Below are 17,502 nucleotides of genomic sequence, written 5' to 3'. Positions count from 1 at the left end.
TTAGCTAATGGGGCCTCCTGCTGCCGCCGGAGCACAATTTCTGTTCTCATCCTGAGGTAAAGTTCTTAACCTGAGGTAGTACTTCCGGGTTAGCGGAGTCTGTAACCCGAGGTGTTTGTAACCTGAGGTGTTTGTAACCTGAGGTACATGTATAGAAATATTTCCTTAGCCTCTTGGGCAGGCCTGGCTTTTTTGTGGCCTTTCCTGATTTTGTAAATACGCCTCCAGATGTGCTCTTGTGTGCTTCAGGGGAACCTCACGCAGCCGCGATATTACATTTTTGCACATCGGTGCAAAGTGCAAGCTGATGTGCTCCTCTTGGGGCATGTAGGTAGAAAACGTGGCTGTGCCTGGGAATTTCTGGATTTTGAATTGTTTTGCAGATTTGTGCTTGCATGGGATGGCAACGGCTGGCTGTTTTTTCCCCTGGAGCTGGTTAGGGGCCTTTGAAACGATGGCTAGGTTTTGTTTCGTTTAAATAATAAAAAAAGGGGGGGAGGAGAGAGAGAGAGAAACTGGAAAGGAGTTTTTCCTTCTGCTGTGGAAGCAGCGGCCCAGGTTTGGGGAGCAGCAGGGGTGTGGGCTGGGGGAGAAGACACCCATTCAAAACATCGAACAGTTGGAAACCCTTTTGCTGTGGGGAGCCTTAGCCTAAAGAGCTCTCTCTTGCCTCCCCTCCGCCCCTCCCCAAACAAAAACCCAGTCCATAGTTGCTCCTGAATAGATTAACCAGATTTCCATAATTAGAGTGCGAGAGGACAATGGGATTCTCTCCTGACCGGCCCCCCCTCCTTCCTTTTGTCTTGCGCTTTTAGATAATGGGGAAGCCAAGAGGGTGGGAAACTGACGTGCCATTTGGCCACTGGACAGTAATTTTCTCACACTGCCAAGGGAGAGCATTGAAACATCTGCCTTCTACGGGAGTAGCGTTTATTCACGTTCCATTTCAAATGCTTGACAACTTCTCTTCTCTCCCTCTGGGCCCCTTCCCCCTCCACTCCTGCTTTCTTTCTCTCCATCCCTCCTTTTCTTATTTATTTTTTACATTTATTTTAAGGGCCTGCAACTAGTTCGCCTTTTTTTTTTGGCTGCATTTTGCTTCTGGTTTCCAACAAAGGGCAGCCTCAATCACACATTCTGTCTTCTTATACCATCTTTCAGATATAATTTCCAACCAGCTCTGCCAGAAATTGGGAGGCGCTCCCAACAGAGAGATATAAATACATATATTTATTTCTCATATTCAAATGTCCAAAGGGCATTTAGCTTGACCTTCCAAGCAAAGCCCACCTCCCGGCTGCCATCAGTAAATAAAAGATCGGATACAAAGAAATTGCCCTTAGTTAAAACATAACTTTTAGAAGAGCAACTCGTCCTTCGTTTGAAAGCTGCAAATGATGGGGAATTTTTACTCCCTCCCTTGGGGTGCTGTTCCAATGGTTAATCGCCCTCATTGTTAAACATGGGTGGGGTGGGGTAGAGAATTTTGTTCCCTCCACATTTTTAAGTCGATGGCTTTAATTCATACCTCCCCGATCCTTCAGAGCTCACCCTTCTCCAAATTTTTCAGTGCAGTTCTCAGATCAAAAACATAGCAACTTTTGTTAAGAAAAAAAATGACAGATAGTACGCATTTTGCTACCCATTTGCATCTAAACACAGGTTTTTTTAATACATATGAGAAACACAAATCTATATTTATTTTGCATTATTTACATGCCATTTGGCTGCGATAAAACCTCTTTAAGTAGTTTACAAAAAAATAAAATAAAACATCAAACATCAAACGTATCAGTAAAAGATGGCTGAAAACAGGTGTTTGAAAACATTCAAAAGATAGTTAAGAGGGAGAGAGAGTTTAAAATACAGGTCAGCATTGTACATACTTTATCTGGATAAGCTTAAAAATGGTTTAAGCATGTGCCGAAAAGAGTGGAGCGAAGGCATCTGCCTGGTGTCATGAGGCAGAGGGTTCCAAAGACTCCTTACAAGCGTGGAATAGGCATTATGCGGCACCTGTAGCACTGCCAGTTTCATAGATTGAAGTGGTTGGGTGGGCAAATAAAGGGTAATTTGATCCTGGAAGTAATGCCACAACAGGATGTCACAGATTTAGGAGATGAACACATGCAAAACGGACACTAAGATGGAAATAAGACTTGATTTGTCCACCCCTAAACATGAGTTTCTGAATTCCTGCTTTATATTCTCCCTCTGTGTCTTAAATTCTAGTCTGTTGTGTGTGTGTACCTATATATATGTCTCTGTCTCTCGGCTGGTACAATGGACTTTGGATTTCCGCCAAACAAGCTATTTCGCATGCTTACCTGGCTATGGATTCTCTCTGCCCAGCAGAGAAACAGCCCCTTCTCCCTGATTGTAGAGGATAGCGCATGTAGCAGGAATTTTGTAAGAGAAATTCCAATGCTCGGATCTTATGTTACACGGGACGTGCAGGGTGCATTCCTGCTCTTTTTGCCACACTGAGAGAGTCTTTGGCTGCCTGAGTGCATGTACATGAGCCCTTTGGTCAGGGATGGAGAACCTGTGGCCTTCTGGATTTGAACTCACATCAGCCCCAGCCAGCATGACCAACGGCTGGGGGTGGTGGGAATTGCAGCTCAACAACATCTGGAGGACCACAGGTTCTTCACCCCTGGGTTAGGTTGAAATGGTATGGGCAGATCACTCCACATCTTATTTCATGTTGGGACTCAGCTAAAAGGTAAAGTTATAGGGACCCCTGACCATTAGGTCCAGTTGTGGCCGACTCTGGGGTTGCGGCGCTCATCTCGCTCTATAGGCCGAGGGAGCCGGCGTACAGCTTCCAGGTCATGTGGCCAGCATGACTAAGCTGCTTCTGGCAAACCAGAGCAGCACACAGAAATCTACTTGCACTTTGACGTGCTTTCGAACTGCTAGGTTGGCAGGAGCTGGGAACGAACAACGGGAGCTCACCCCGTTGCAGAGATTCGAACCGCCGACCTTCTGATCGGCAAGTCCTAGGCTCTGTGGTTTAACCCACAGCGCCACCCGCGTCCCATGGGACTCAGCTATGCAGCTTCAAATAAAACGTTTCAAATGTGTTGTGAAGTGCAGTTGTACAAATGTGACACCAGATGGCGAAAGTGAGCTATGCAAAATTCAAAGTGCTTTCAGAACGTTTTAAAATAAAGCATTTTCATAGCGTTTTTTAATATGTATGTAGATTGCACCTTGGAGTCTAGCATTTTTCCCCTGTGGAATCAGAGTTGGGACCACGAGGATCGTCTAGTAGACCAATTCCCTGCAATGCAGGAATCTTTCACCCAGCGCAGGGCTCAAACTCACAACCCTGAGGTCTGTTACCGCAGATTGTAAATTCCAAACGTTTAAAGTGCATTCAGATTTTCCCCAAAGAATCCTGGGAACCAGTGGCATGCAGTGAAATTTTTCATAGGGGAACAGTTAGGGCTATAGGTGGCAGCTTGTGAGGGTGATGGGGGGGGGGGGAACGTATCCAGTTGCCTTGGTTCAGTATACCTGAAGGAGCATCTCCACCCCCATCTTTTTGCCCGGACACTGAGGTCCAGCTCCAAGGGCCTTCTGGCGGTTCCCTCGCTGCGAGAAGCCAAGTTACAGGGAACCAGGCAGAGGGCCTTCTTGGTAGTAGCACCCGCTCTGTAGAACGCCCTCCTACCAGATTGCAAAGAGAAAAACAACTACCAGACTTTTAGAAGACATCTGACGGCAGCCCTGTTTAGGGAAGCTTTTAATGTTTAATAGGTTATTGCATTTTAATATTCTGTTGGAAGCCGCTCAGAGTGGCTGGGGAAACCCAGCCAGATGGGCGGGGTATAAATAAATAAAATAATAATATAAATAAATAAATAAATAAATAAATAAATAAATTTATTATAAATGTGAACCTGGTGCCTCCCTCCCTAAACCAGGCAGAAGCTTCCCAGACTTTGGAAAGGAGGTTCAAGCGGGAATGTTTAGGAGACCAGCTTAGTTCCTCTACTCCACCCCACTGCTGGAAACTGTATTCAATAAAGGGTGCTGGGAATTGTAGCACTGTGAGAGTGCTACAATATTCAGGAATCTTTGGAGAAAGTCATCTGCTTCAAATATAAGGCATGTTTCTATCTGATATTATTTAGCAGTTCTTCCGTGTTCTGCTCACATTTTGACTCAGAAAAGGTCCCTTTGCATTGTGTGTTTGTGTGAGAGAGATTTAAGGGTCCCGCTCCATTCTGAATTGTAGCCCCGATTAGTGAAAATTGCAGGATAAGGTAGCCCCCCCCCCATAGGAGGCTAGAGTGGTAATAAACTCTCCTGTCTCTTATTACATACATATAGTCTAAATTTAAATGGATTGTTCTCCTAGAATTACTCCTGGGGTAATTGCAGTTCTGCGAGTGGGATTAAATTTTAAAGAACCTTCCGCAAAGAAGGTTTCCAGCGAATTACAGTTCCCAATGTCCTTTGTGGGGAAAAACCCATGATAGTGAAGGTGCTATAAAAGTGGCAGGACGTGATTTTAAACATAGCTTCTCCAGTTCATAGGAAAGAGAGTGTGTCCAAGGCTACAGTGGTGCCTTGCAAGACGAAATTAATTCGTTCTGCAAGTTTTTTCGTCTTGCGAATTTTTCGTCTTGCGAAGCACGGTTTCCCATAGGATATTAACGGTTTTAAGAAAAAGGAAACAAACTTGCAAGACGTTTTCGTTTTTCGTCTTGCGAAGCAAGCCCATAGGGAAATTCGTCTTGCGAAGCAACTCAAAAAACGAAAAACTCTTTCGTCTTGCGCGTTTTTCGTCTTGCGAGGTACCACTGTATTTTCTAATTTTTTAAAATGAAGTGTTTATTTGGAAATACCAACAGAAGCTTCATAAGGAGAAGGGGGGGAAATACCCGAATCGTTTTAACAAACCGTGCTGTAAATATTAGAGCACCACTAGCCACAAAGAACAAAGGGCATCAAGATTTTCCCCCCTCTGCTGCTTTCAGATGTATTTTATTTTCCTCCGGGGATCCCTTCCTAGGGGACTGTTTTCCTCCAAGACCCTCCCCCTACATCATTTAGTAAAGTGCTAAGGTAACCTCTCTGAGGAATCGTCAGTAGCTTGAGAGCCCAATGGCGGCCTAGGAAACACCATCGCCATAATTAAGTTCACATGCTGTGGCCTGAGAGAGATCTGCTACGAAGCGAGAGTCCGACAAGGTCCTCTCAGTGCTAGGCTGCGGCTGCAGCCAGGAAGAAAGCTCAGCGTTGAAAGTCTTTGGAGCTTTAAGCCGGATGGTTAAAGTGCACATCTTCAAATTTGTAAAAGCCAGCATCAGATATTTTAGGCGAAAGAGCTACCGCATGTCATTTTTATTTTGGAAATCATTTTTTATTTGATTTTACAAATACAAAATGTAAACAAACCAAATACAGTGGTACCTCGGGTTACAGATGCTTCAGGTTACAGACGCTTCAGGTTACAGACTTTGCTAACTTAGAAATAGTACCTCGGGTTAAAAACTTTGCTTCAGGATGAGAACAGAAATTGTGCAGTGGCGGTGCGGCAGCAGCAGGAGGCCCCATTAGCTAAAGTGGTGCTTCAGGTTAAGAACAGTTTCGGGTTAAGAATGGACCTCCAGAACAAATTTAGTTCTTAACCTGAGGTACCACTGTACATCTCCGTATATAGAGATTCTCTGAATCTCACTGCATCCCCTTCGTGGGTCTTGTTCTCAACTTTTATAACTGCATATTATTCCATAATCTATATTTTATATCAGGGACGCGGGTGGCGCTGTGGGTTAAACCACAGAGCCTAGGACTTGCCGATCAGAAGGTCGGCGGTTCGAATCCCTGCGACGGAGTGAGCTCCCGTTGCTCGGTCCCTGCTCCTGCCAACCTAGCAGTTCGAAAGCACGTCAAAGTGCAAGTAGATAAATAGGTACCACTCTGGCGGGAAGGTAAACGGCGTTTCCGTGCGCTGCTCTGGTTCACCAGAAGCGGCTTAGTCATGCTGGCCACATGACCCGGAAGCTGTACGCCGGCTCCCTCGGCCAATAAAGCGAGATGAGCGCCGCAACCCCAGAGTCATCCACGACTGGACCTAATGGTCAGGGGTCCCTTTACCTTTACCTATATTTTATATCAGTCCATATTATCCATAGTACTTGTTACAAGTGAAATTAAAATCCTGCTAATGTTTCCATCTGCTTGCATTGTCTCCTAAATAAATTTTCCCCATAAGCTACCGCATTTCAGATCCCATGTCATTGGAATCCATTTCCTAAACGGATGTGTTTCCGAGCACAATTCAGAATGTTGGTGCTCAGCTTTAAAGCCTACATCAGGCATAGGCAACCTTTGGCCCTCCAGATGTTTTGGCCTACAACTCCCATGATCCCTAGATAACAGGACCAGTGGTCAGGGATGATGGGAATTGTAGTCCAAAACATCTGGAGGGCCGAAGGTTGCCTATGCCTGCCCTAAATAGCCTCAGCCCAGTATACCTGAAGGAGCGTCCCCACCCCCATCGCTCAGCCTGGACACTGATGTCCAGCTCCGAGGGCCTTCTGGTGGTTCCCTCATTGCGAGAAGTGAGGTTACAGGGAACCAGAGGGCCTTCTCGGTAGTGGCACCCACCCTGTGGAACGCCCTCCCATCAGATGTCAAGGAAATAAACAACTATCTGACTTTTAGAAGACATCTGACGGCAGCCCTGTTTAGGGATCTTTTAAATGTTTGACCCTCCTAGTGGTGCCGCAATAAAACTACTAGCACATTTGCAAAGCTAAGCAGGGACCAGTATGGTTTCAAGTTGGATGGGGGACTGCATGGTGAGATTCCTGCATTGCAGGGAGTTGGACTAGATCAGGGGTACCCAAACGTTTTCCAAAGAGGGCCAGATTTGATGAAGTGAACATGTGTAAGGGCCGACCAAAGTTATTGAGCTTTTTTAGGATTGAAATTGCTGAGCTTTTTTATCCCAGGACGTATACTGCCATGGGGGCAGGTTTAAATCGACCGGCAGGCCGAATTAGGCTCCCAAAACAGACTTTGGACATTCCTGGACTAGATGATCCCTTCCAACTCTTCAGTTATATGATTTATTATGTTTTTATAAGTGTTGGAAGCCACCCAGAAGCCATCATCATCAGCCCAGGGCATCCAGGAACCTGGGATTTTATAGCCTTGGTTGAGACTTGGCTTGCTTTCAGTAGGGACCAGTCAAGAGGGAGAGGTTATGGAGCACTGTTTTTAACTAGGCTTCCTTTTCTTGGTGTAAATAGCAACGCTTTTTTAAAGAACCGACCACAACTTTGTATCGCGTGGTGCAAAGGAAAAAGAGACCTCGTTCATGCATTGCAGCTACCAAGCATTTGTATACAGTGGTACCTCGGGTTACATGCGCTTCAGGTTACAGATGCTTCAGGTTACAGACGCTTCAGGTTACAGACTCTGCTAACCCAGAAATAGTACCTTGGGTTAAGAACTTTGCTTCAGGATGAGAACAGAAATTGCGCGGCAGCGGCAGGAGGCCCCATTAGCTAAAGGGGTGCTTCAGGTTAAGAACAGTTTCAGGTTAAGAATGGACCTCCGGAATGAATTAAGTTCTTAACCTGAGGTACCACTGTACTATGCTTGGAATTGCCTGTCCAAAGTGAGTGTTTTATTAGAAGGCTCCCATTGTCTTCATTTTTTCCAAAGCTCGCCCCCCCCCCCCCGAGTCCCTTTTATTTGTTTACCCACCCACCCATTTTAATTTATTTATTTACTTGGCCAGGAGTGGGGTGGGGGTAGCGATGAGAGCACCCTCTCTGCGGACCTTTTGCCTAATTGTGGCACTTTTTAATATATAATGGGGAGTAAATGAAGGCAGGCCGCCGGAGAAAGCCCGGTTAAAGCTGCCATTTAAATCCTCCTGTGTAAGTTTTGATATCCAGAGTGAAAGTACAAATGCCATATAAGTCAATTAAAGCATTAGGTAATCTAATTGTACTGCAGCCACAAAGTGGCTTAGAGGCTGAATGGCAATGCTAAACCACAACCCACACTTCAGCATTCTGCCCCCCCCCTCCCAGGGCCTTTTGTGAATGAGCAGAGGAGGGGGGGGACCCTGGAGAAGGGGGGTGGGCTGGTGTAGTGGATCTGGTGAGCAAATGCACACACAGAAACACAACACACACATGCCAACAATGCTAAGGAAGGGACCTGGAAATGAAAAAACTAGAAAATTTCCCAGAGAGTGGGATATAAACAGAGTTTATGTAAAAGAACCTTGTCAAGAGATCAGTCCGTTGGCAGGCTTTGGTTGAACTTCGGTGTGCAAATAGGATAATTATATAAAATAAAATTCCAAGTCAAATAACATGGAGAAAGTAAATTTTAAGTGCGTGTTTAAGGAATTTAAATCGGGAAAGGCAAGGGGAAGACCAGAGCTAATCACAAAGCGTGTACAAAGCAAGCATTGGTTAACAAATGAATAACTGTCCATTTTTTATTTCTCATTTTGCCTATAATATCTGTTTTCAATCCATTACACATTCAAAACACACACACAGAGGAAATGAAAAACTAGGATTGCAAGCGCTCTCTTTTTTTTGCAAGTATCCTGCCAATCTCTATAATGCGATACGTGCTGCTGCTTCTTCGTTCTGTTTTTCCTCCCCTCCTCCTCCGCTTCTCTCGCGCTCCCTTTCTCTGGAGCCTCGAGGTTTTGGAATTTGCTCGGCCCCACAGCAAGGCTCCTGAAATGTCTCTACTCATTAGATCAGGAGGACCAGAGGAAGCCACGGGGCAGGGGCAGAAACACCCCAGCACAATTAAAGTTACTTAGGTCGGGGGAAACTGGTGATGCATTCCTCCAGCTCTGCCCTTGATTGCTTCATTGTGTGCATTCCTCCGCCTGCTTGCTATAAAGCAGCTGAGACCAGGAGGGAGGAGGAGGAGGAGGAAGGGGGCTTTGAGTCCCCCTGCAAGCGTTTCAAGCCAGCATGGCTGCCTTCTGTGTCTAAAGCGGGCCCACACTTTGTGTAAGAACGTGGTTGCCCGATCGAGTAACCCAGGTTAATAATAATAATACAGTGGTACCTCGGGTTACGTACGCTTCAGGTTACATGCGCTTCAGGTTACAGACTCCGCTAACCCAGAAATATTACCTCAGGTTAAGAACTTTGCTTCAGGATGAGAACAGAAATCGTGCAACGGTGGTGCAATGGCAGCGGGAGGCCCCATTAGCTAAAGTGGTGCTTCAGGTTAAGAACAGTTTCAGGTTAAGAACAGACCTCCGGAATGAGTTAAGTTCTTAACCCGAGGTACCACTGTAATAATAATAATAAATTTCAAGTTTTTAATTTATGCTAGGCATATATCTTTCAGGAAGCGGAAAAATACCCTAGCATAACGCCGTACACCAGTGGTTCTCAAAGGATGACAATTATGGCGGGAAGATTCAAGGACAATCAATATTATATTTGGGAAGACTTCGTGTTCTTATGTAGCTGCATTGCTTTATATTTCCTGGATATCCCACAATTATATTACAGTGGTACCTCGGGTTAAGTACTTAATGTGTTCCGGAGATCCGTACTTAAGCTGAAACTGTTCTTAACCTGAAGCACCACTTTAGCTAATGGGGCCTCCTGCTGCTGCTGCGCCGCCGGAGCACGATTTCAGTTCTCATCCTGAAGCAAAGTTCTTAACCTGAGGTACTATTTCTGGGTTAGTGGAGTCTGTAACCTGAAGCGTATGTAACCTGAGGTACCACTGTATATCTTTCAGGAAGCGGAAAAATACCCTAGCATAATGCTGTACACCAGTGGTTCCCAAAGGATGACAATTATAGCGGGAAGATTCAAGGACAATTAATTTTATATTTTGGGAAGACTTTGTGTTCTTATGTAGCTGCATGGCTTTATATTTCCTGGATATCCCACAATTACCGTATTTTTTGCTCTATAAGACTCACTTTTTCCCTCCTAAAAAGTAAGGGGAAATGTGTGTGCGTCTTATGGAGCAAATGCAGGCTGCGCGGCTATCCCAGAAGCCAGAACAACAAGAGGGATTGCTGCTTTCACCGCGCAGTGATCCCTCTTGCTGTTCTGGCTTCTGAGATTCAGAATATTTTTTTTCTTGTTTTCCTCCTCCAAAAACTAGGTGCGTCTTGTGGTCTGGTGCGTCTTATAGAGCGAAAAATACGGTATATTATAATGTAGCTGGGTTACGTGTTACAAATCAAGCACTGTTAGGAGTTGTATCTCTCTCCTCCTCCCGCCACAAAATGTATTTCTTATCAATTAAAAAAAAAAAGCAGTGTTGCACAAGCAAATTTTTATTCTGAAAGTGTGGCTCCGAGGGAAAACAATGGTGCCTGCATGTGTGCAAATAGTAAAAAAAATCAAAATAATAATAATAACCACCCTCTTTGATAGTGATAGATTTTAAGAATAGCAGAAACAATCCTGAAGAAATTGGTCCTGTTGCCAAGACAGGCAGTTCCCTGGGGAGTTTGATCAGGAGGGCTGCAATGAGAAGGCCGGTAATGAGGGCATCAGGAGCTTCCCTTGAAAGACAGCTTGCTTGTTACTGCTGATTTTCCCCTGTAGCCAGTAGCTGCGGGGAGGAGATCTGGTGTGGCCACACTGTTAGGAGCAATCCTAAAGCTTTACCCCTTCCTTTCAGCCTTTCCCCCTCCCAACACTTCTGTGTTAGGCAACTGGGTCTCGGGCCACCATTTTAATTCCCCACAATTCCCCCTGTGGGACATTGTTCCGGAGCACCCTGGGAAATTAAAATGATGTCCGCCTCCTAGTAGAGATCTGGCAGCTGCCATTTTGATTCCCCACAATTCCCCGCCAGTGTCGCATCATTTATTTATACCTTTCAAGTTTATACATTTCCTTAGTTTTACAATCAATTTAACATTTCAAAGTTTAACTTCCTTCCCTCTCTTTCTGCGGCTCCTTAAATTAATTTTCTGCATATCCAAATTAACTTAATTTGCTCATTTAATTATCTAGTTTAAATATATACTCTTATGAAACTGCAGGTTATTACCATAACCCTGCCAATGTTTTTATCTGTAAATGTTCAGTAAACCATTTCCATTCTTTTATAAAAAGAATTTCTTATTCTTCCGGTAAGTTTTGCCATTTCTGCATATTCCGTAAGTTTTTGTATCCATTCTTCCTTTGCTGGGACTTCTGCTTCTTTCCATTTTGGGGGCAAGTAGCATTCTTGCTGTTGTAGTAGCATACATAAATAAATTCCTATACAATTTAGGTAGTTCTGTTCCTATTATTCCCAAAAGACAAAATCTTTTTATATATATTAATTTTTATTGGTTTTACATATAATCACATTACACAGTAATATATCTTCTTCTTATAACTCTTTGGGCTCAACTGAGCCTATCAACTTCCTTCCCTCCCGCCTAATAAAATTAAATTTTGCATCTTTACCTTTCACTTTATTTCCTATCCTTGTTACCTAAAATATTAAATTACTCAACCTGAATAGGTAGCAATTTCATCTTACACATCTTCAACTACCGTATTTTTCCGTCTATAAGATGCCCCCATGTCTAAGATGCCCTCTAATTTTTGGGACTCCGATTTAAGAAAATGGGGGGGAAGATGGCCTCCTTGTATAAGACGCCCCCACATTTTTGACATTATTTTTAACGGAAAAAAACCTAGTCTTACACATGGAAAAATACGGTAACCCTGCTAGTGATGTTAATTGCTTACAGTTGTCTTTCAAATGTAATATAGATTTATTCCAGTCTTTTTGGAATGCTTGGTCTCACTGCTTCCGGATTCTTCCCGTCAGTTTTGCCAGTTCTGCAAAGTCCATCACTTTCACCTGCCACTCATTGGTAACTCCTGTTGTTTCCATTTTGGGGCTAACAAAATTCTTGCTGCAGTTGTTGCATATAAGATTTTTTTTTTATCTTGTCTATACCTAATACAAAAAGCTTCTGGTTTTTAAACAAAAGTGTTTTTAAACATTTTCTTTAACTCATTACTGTATTTTTCGCTTTATAAGACACACTTTTTCCCTCCTAAAAAGTAGGGGGAAATGTGTGTGCGTCTTATGGAGCGCATGCAGGCTTTGCATGGCGAAGACAGAACAGCGAGAGGAATCGCTGCACAGCGCTCCCTCTCCTCTCGCTGTTCTAGCTTCTGGCTTCGCTGCGCGAAACCTCTTCAGGGCAGGGGGAGCCTTCATCCCGAGAGAGGGAGCACTGCGCAGCAATCCCTCTTGCTGTTCTGGCTTCTGGGATTCAGATTTTTTTTTTCTTGTTTTCCTCCTCCCCAAAACTAGGTGCATCTTATGGTCTGGTGCATCTTATAGAGCAAAAAATACGGTATCTATCACCCCAAAGACAAAACCTAATCCTGGTTTTCTTTGCTGCTTTTTCCCTAGCTCTTTTGTCAAACATGCACTGGACACCCGAGCATGCTCAGCCCCTGAACCAGTGGCCAGAGCAGCACCTTGATGTCTCCTCCACAACCTCATCGCCTGCCCACAAGTCGGACCTCTACCACAGCAGCCGGCAGCGCTTCAACTACGCCTGGGCCAACGATGACATCTCTGCCCTGACCGCCTCCAACCTGCTGAAGAGGTATGCTGAGAAGTACTCCGGAGTACTGGACTCCCCATATGACAGGCCGCCGGGGCTCAACACCTACGGGGATGGCGCCTTTGGGCCCCTCAACGGCCAGAAGGGAGAGATGGAGCCTTGGCCGATGGCGCACAGCTCAGAGGGGGCTTACCCTTTGACCCCGATGCACGATGGATTGCCCACCTCCAAGGGGATCATCCCTCCTGCTGTCACCCCTGGGAACAGCCTTGGGACCTCCCCGGTGGTCTCCAGCAATTTGTCGGACTCCATTTACCCCAGTAACACATGCGGGGGACCCCCGACTTCTGGCAGTCTTGGTCCGTCTCAGGAGTACCCTTCAGGCTACAGTGGGGCCTACTTGCCATCGGGCTACTGCAGCCAACCTGCCTCGGCGCTTCCGCCTCCACACCCGTCCACCTTGCATAGCTCAGGCCTCCTTCAACCCAGCCACCCTTCCACGGCGCTCGTCCCCAGCTACAGCTCCTCAGGACCCATGTACAATTACGCCTCAGGCAGCTACCCACCCCAGCCTGGCTATGGCACCATTCACCCTCCCCACCCGTCAGCCTCGTATTTGCCCTCGAGCATTGCTGCCCCCACACCCATCCCTCCTTCCTCTCGCCCCCCTGTCGTCCCTGGGTACAGCTACCAGAGCCCCCTAGCTGTGCCACCCCTCAGTGGTGAGTCGGGGAGCTCTCTGAAAAGGAAGGCCTTTGATCTCGCCGGCGGTGAGGATGATGGCGAAGGCCGGTATCGCAAATACAGCTATGAGCAACCAAAGTCTCCGTATCAGATGTCCGACAGCGGTGAATGTAGAGGAAATGGGTTCAGCCGCAGCTCTGAGGTGCCTTTCAAAGGGGGGAAGAGGCCCGCAGGCGTGGCGGCCACCACCGTGGCTTCAGAGGAGCCTGTGGGGAAATACAACAGCCAGCCCATGAAAGGCCTGGTGTCTACGGCTTACAGCGTGGGTGAAGCCCCGCTGAGGCCTAGCGAGACCTTTGAGAAGTTCACCCCTCCGGCTGCCAACGGGGAACATGGAGGAGAGTCCTTTGCCCTCAGGATGCAACCCAAGCCACCACCCTTCAGCAGCGACAACAGCAGCCAGACTGTGGAAGAGCAGCTGAAAGCCATGGACCCGTTTGTTCTGGAGCTGGTGAACAACAAGATCATTGATTGCGGTCCTCCAGTTCAGTGGACAGACATCGCAGGGCAAGTCTCTGTCAAAGCTGCCATCGAGGAAGAGCTGGTGTGGCCCATCTTGAGGCCAGGTGCTTACACTGGGGCAAGCCGGCCACCCAAAACCATCTTGCTCTTTGGACCTCGCGGTGTTGGGAAGACCCTGTTGAGCAGATGCGTTTGCACCCAGCTGGGGTCCACCCTGATGAAGCTCAGCGGGACAGCCTTGGTCTCCAAGTGGAAGGCAGAAGCCGAGAAGATCCTGCAGGCCACGTTCTTCGTGTCCAACTGCCGGCAGCCGGCGGTCGTTCTCCTCACCGACGTGGAATCCCTCCTGGAAGACGCCGCTGTCCTGAAGTCCCAGCTCCTTTCCTACCTGGATAACCTTGCTACCTCAGGCGAGCAGAACGTTGTGGTCATAGCAACCACCACCAGGCCTGGCAACCTGGACGAAGCCACCCAGAGGAGGTTTGCCAAGCGCTTCTACATCTCCCCGCCAGACAGCGTTGCCAGGCGGCAGATCCTGCACCATGCTTTAGCCCAGCAAAACTACTGCCTCAACGAGAGGGAGATGGCCTCCATTGTCCAACTCACTGAGAGCTATTCCGGCAGCGAGCTCCTCCACCTCTGCCAGCAGGTTGCGTCCAGCAAGCTGCAGAGCCTGCCGGGGCAGCTTCAGCCCACCTCCTACAAGGATTTCGAAAGCGTTTTCTGCAAAATCCACCCTGCCGTCTCTCAGAAGGAGCTGGACTTGTACGTGGAATGGGATAAAATGTATGGGTCTCAGCACTAGTGGAGAGTGACCGGCTTTTTCTTTTTTGATGGTCTCGGGTCTCTCTGAATGGAAGGTGTTGGGAGATTTGATTTCCTTCTCTTGCTTTTGCTGTTAAAAGCTTTGCCGCTCTGAGCGCTCTCCTTGGGAGGCCGCAGCCTGCCTGCCTGCCTATGAAAAGCGGGCGATGGGTGAGGAGTCGTCTGTTAGAAAGTCACACCTAATTTTGGATGCAAGGACTTCCCCTAGATTGATTTGCGTACATTTCCCCCCCCCCCCTTTTAAAAATGTCTGGAATTTTGACTGTGTGGTGGTTGTTGGGTCTCTATGTTTATGAAAAGTAGTTGCTGAATGAACTCAGGATAACCTATTTATTATTAATCTGTTCCCCCAGTCATCCCTTTCTGTACCAGCATTGTAAAGTATTCGGCCAGGTATTGTCCCCTTCCCAACTCTTTTTAACACTGTACCTCCTGGTTATTTCTGTAGAGTTCTTAACTTCCATGGGAATGGCACGATGCTGTCATTCACTGCTTTATACTCTGATACAGACTCATTTCCAGGGGCATAATTTAGCCCTTGATGTTCTTTAAAGCCATCAAGAGCATCGTTGTTAAAGCAAATGGCATCAATGGGTTTTAAGGGAAGGCTTTTGGGATTTATTTTTTTTAAAATGTAGATTGTTTAGTAAACTAGCATCCTTTTTATTTTTGTAATGTATGTAGTGGGTTCTCTTTTTCTTTTTTAACTACTCAGGAAAAATAATTTACCTCAAAACAAGGAGAAGAAAAAAGAATGTTTTTTTGTTGTTTTTTTAAACTCAAGGAAAATAAAATATGACCTGGAGGGATTTCAAATGTGTTTTAACACACACTTGATTCCCGTTTTAAAAGCAAAAGGTAAGGAGAGGAAAAAAAGAACAAGAATAAACTTGAAGTCGTTACAAAGATGAAAGTTGAATGTATTTCAGGGGCGTTTCACAATATATTATGTCATAACTTTATTTTTATTTTTTAAAGAAAACATTTTTACCATAGCGTTCTGGTGAAGTAAATGTCTTCAAAGGATAAGTATTAGTGCTGTAGTTTTGAAGCCATGGCTAGTACCACTTTTTGAAGGAATGTTTCTATTCATTTCCAAATTCCAGGTTGCCAATCCATTTCCCTTTGATTGTGGCCTCTGATAGGACCTCTCAAGCTTTGTCACAGCAAGAAAAGAAGCCCCCAAACCACTAGTTCTCAAATTTCCCAAAGTATAATTTATGGGGAAGCAAATAAAACAGGTGCAATTGCATTATTACAATTACATTTTTAAAGTCTCTCTGTGTGTGAAGAGAGAAAGCAAACGTACATTTCAGCATTTAATGTAGGGTTTCCCAGACTTGGGTCTCTAGCTGTTTTTGGACAACAATTCCCTTCGTCCCTGACTACTGGTCTTGCCAGTTAGGGATGATGGGAGTTGTAGTCCCAAGTCTGGGAAACACTGATTTAATGGATGACCCTAGAGACATTTGTCTCATGGAGCTGAGTTTGCCCTGTGAAGGCACCACTCTGCCTTGACTGCCGTAATACACTGCAGAATACACTTTTGTTCACCTATGGACGCATTGTCCTCATTTAATTTGTCATAGCCTATAATACGTTGCCATCTTGGTGTGTTCAAAGTGAGCTTCACCAATTGCAACATGTGAACTGGCAGCCTAGGCTTTAACATTCACTGTGTTTGTGTGTGTGTGTGTGTTAAACTCAAGGTGCATCCATTCATAAATTACTTCATAAAGGTGCAACCATTCATAAATTACTTCATATGGATATTGAGAGGGCTTTAGGCCTAACCTAGCACCCCAAATTCAGTACTAACCAATTCTTTAACTAACGTCCCATTTGCTTTCTGAAAACATGTCTTTATTGAGTCACTCTTGGTCTTCTGTAGCCTTGCATTCTTTTGTGTTTCTGTTCTCCAGCCTTTCTCCTCCCTCCTATTTACCTGCTTCTCTTAGAAACTGTTGACCCCATTTTAAGTGTCCATAGTTCACAGGTTTAGGCTTTGACCCTAAAGATACAGTCCTATGCATGGTTTGGATTTATTTCAGAGTCCAAAAACTCTGAAATATACCAAAAAATATACCAGAAAAGGAAGTATACCAGAGTATACTCACTTCCTTTTAAAGGCCAAAGATTGAACTGGCAAGACTTTCAACTACTGAAAAACAAAAATAATAATAATTGTATGCGGTTTCCCTTTTAAGAATTTCTCACTTGAATATATTACAAGTGTGTAAGGAAACTTTGCAAGTTGTTTTTAGGAGAAGCTGGTGAAAGAAGTAAGCTTGAGGGAGGGAGGGAAGAAAGAAAGAAAGAAAAGAGAGAGAAAGAGAGAGAGAAGGTAAATGTCTGCCTTTTCCTGCAGACTGGGACAAGGAAATACTGTACATTTATTTGGCATATTTGCCTCTCTGAACAATTTTAGACTTCCCAGTGAGGCTTTTTCAGATTCCTAAAAGACCTATCTCTTCATTCTCCTACTGAGCAAAACCAGCAGTGGAACATTGACCCAGACATAACAGGGAGGCTACCTACACACACATTTTGACGGCACAGGTTGATACCCTAATTCAACTGAGGCTAGTATAACACTTAAATAGTTCCTCTCCTTCTGATATTCTGGAAGGCTTTACAGACCATCTTGGAAGAACCATGGTCTTTGGTCTTTGGCCTGTGAGATGGACCTGGTCAAATTTCTCATCCAAACCCAAAGATTGACTCCTTGGAATTAGTTTGCAGGGATATTTTGCTTCCTGATAGTTGTTCACTGTCACTCTGTCACAGGGGTTATCCATAAACGCAGAAGATAACAAAGCTCAGCTAGCCGAAATCCATGGGGAAATACTTCAGTGCTGTTGACTTGAGAACCTGTATGTCTTGTTCTAGATTCTGCTAAGCAG

General features: G+C 45.3%; 1 protein-coding gene across 2 annotated transcripts in view; it reads left to right on the top strand.

Annotated features, from left to right (window-relative positions):
- Positions 1–14,710, top strand: part of FIGNL2 (fidgetin like 2) — a 63,887-nt gene extending 49,177 nt beyond the window's left edge. For both annotated transcript variants that reach the window (XM_080994539.1, XM_080994540.1), the window contains exon 2: positions 12,412–14,710. In XM_080994539.1, coding sequence (XP_080850665.1) covers positions 12,426–14,579 — 2,154 coding nt within the window. In that variant the 5' untranslated portion in view covers positions 12,412–12,425 and the 3' untranslated portion in view covers positions 14,580–14,710. The remainder of the gene's footprint in view (positions 1–12,411) is intronic.
- Positions 14,711–17,502: the final 2,792 nt, after the last annotated feature.

The sequence above is a fragment of the Podarcis pityusensis genome (assembly GCF_964106645.2).
Source record: "Podarcis pityusensis genome assembly, chromosome: 2".
Taxonomy (NCBI): Eukaryota; Metazoa; Chordata; class Lepidosauria; order Squamata; family Lacertidae; genus Podarcis; species Podarcis pityusensis.
This window is presented reverse-complemented; position numbering and strand designations above follow the sequence as displayed.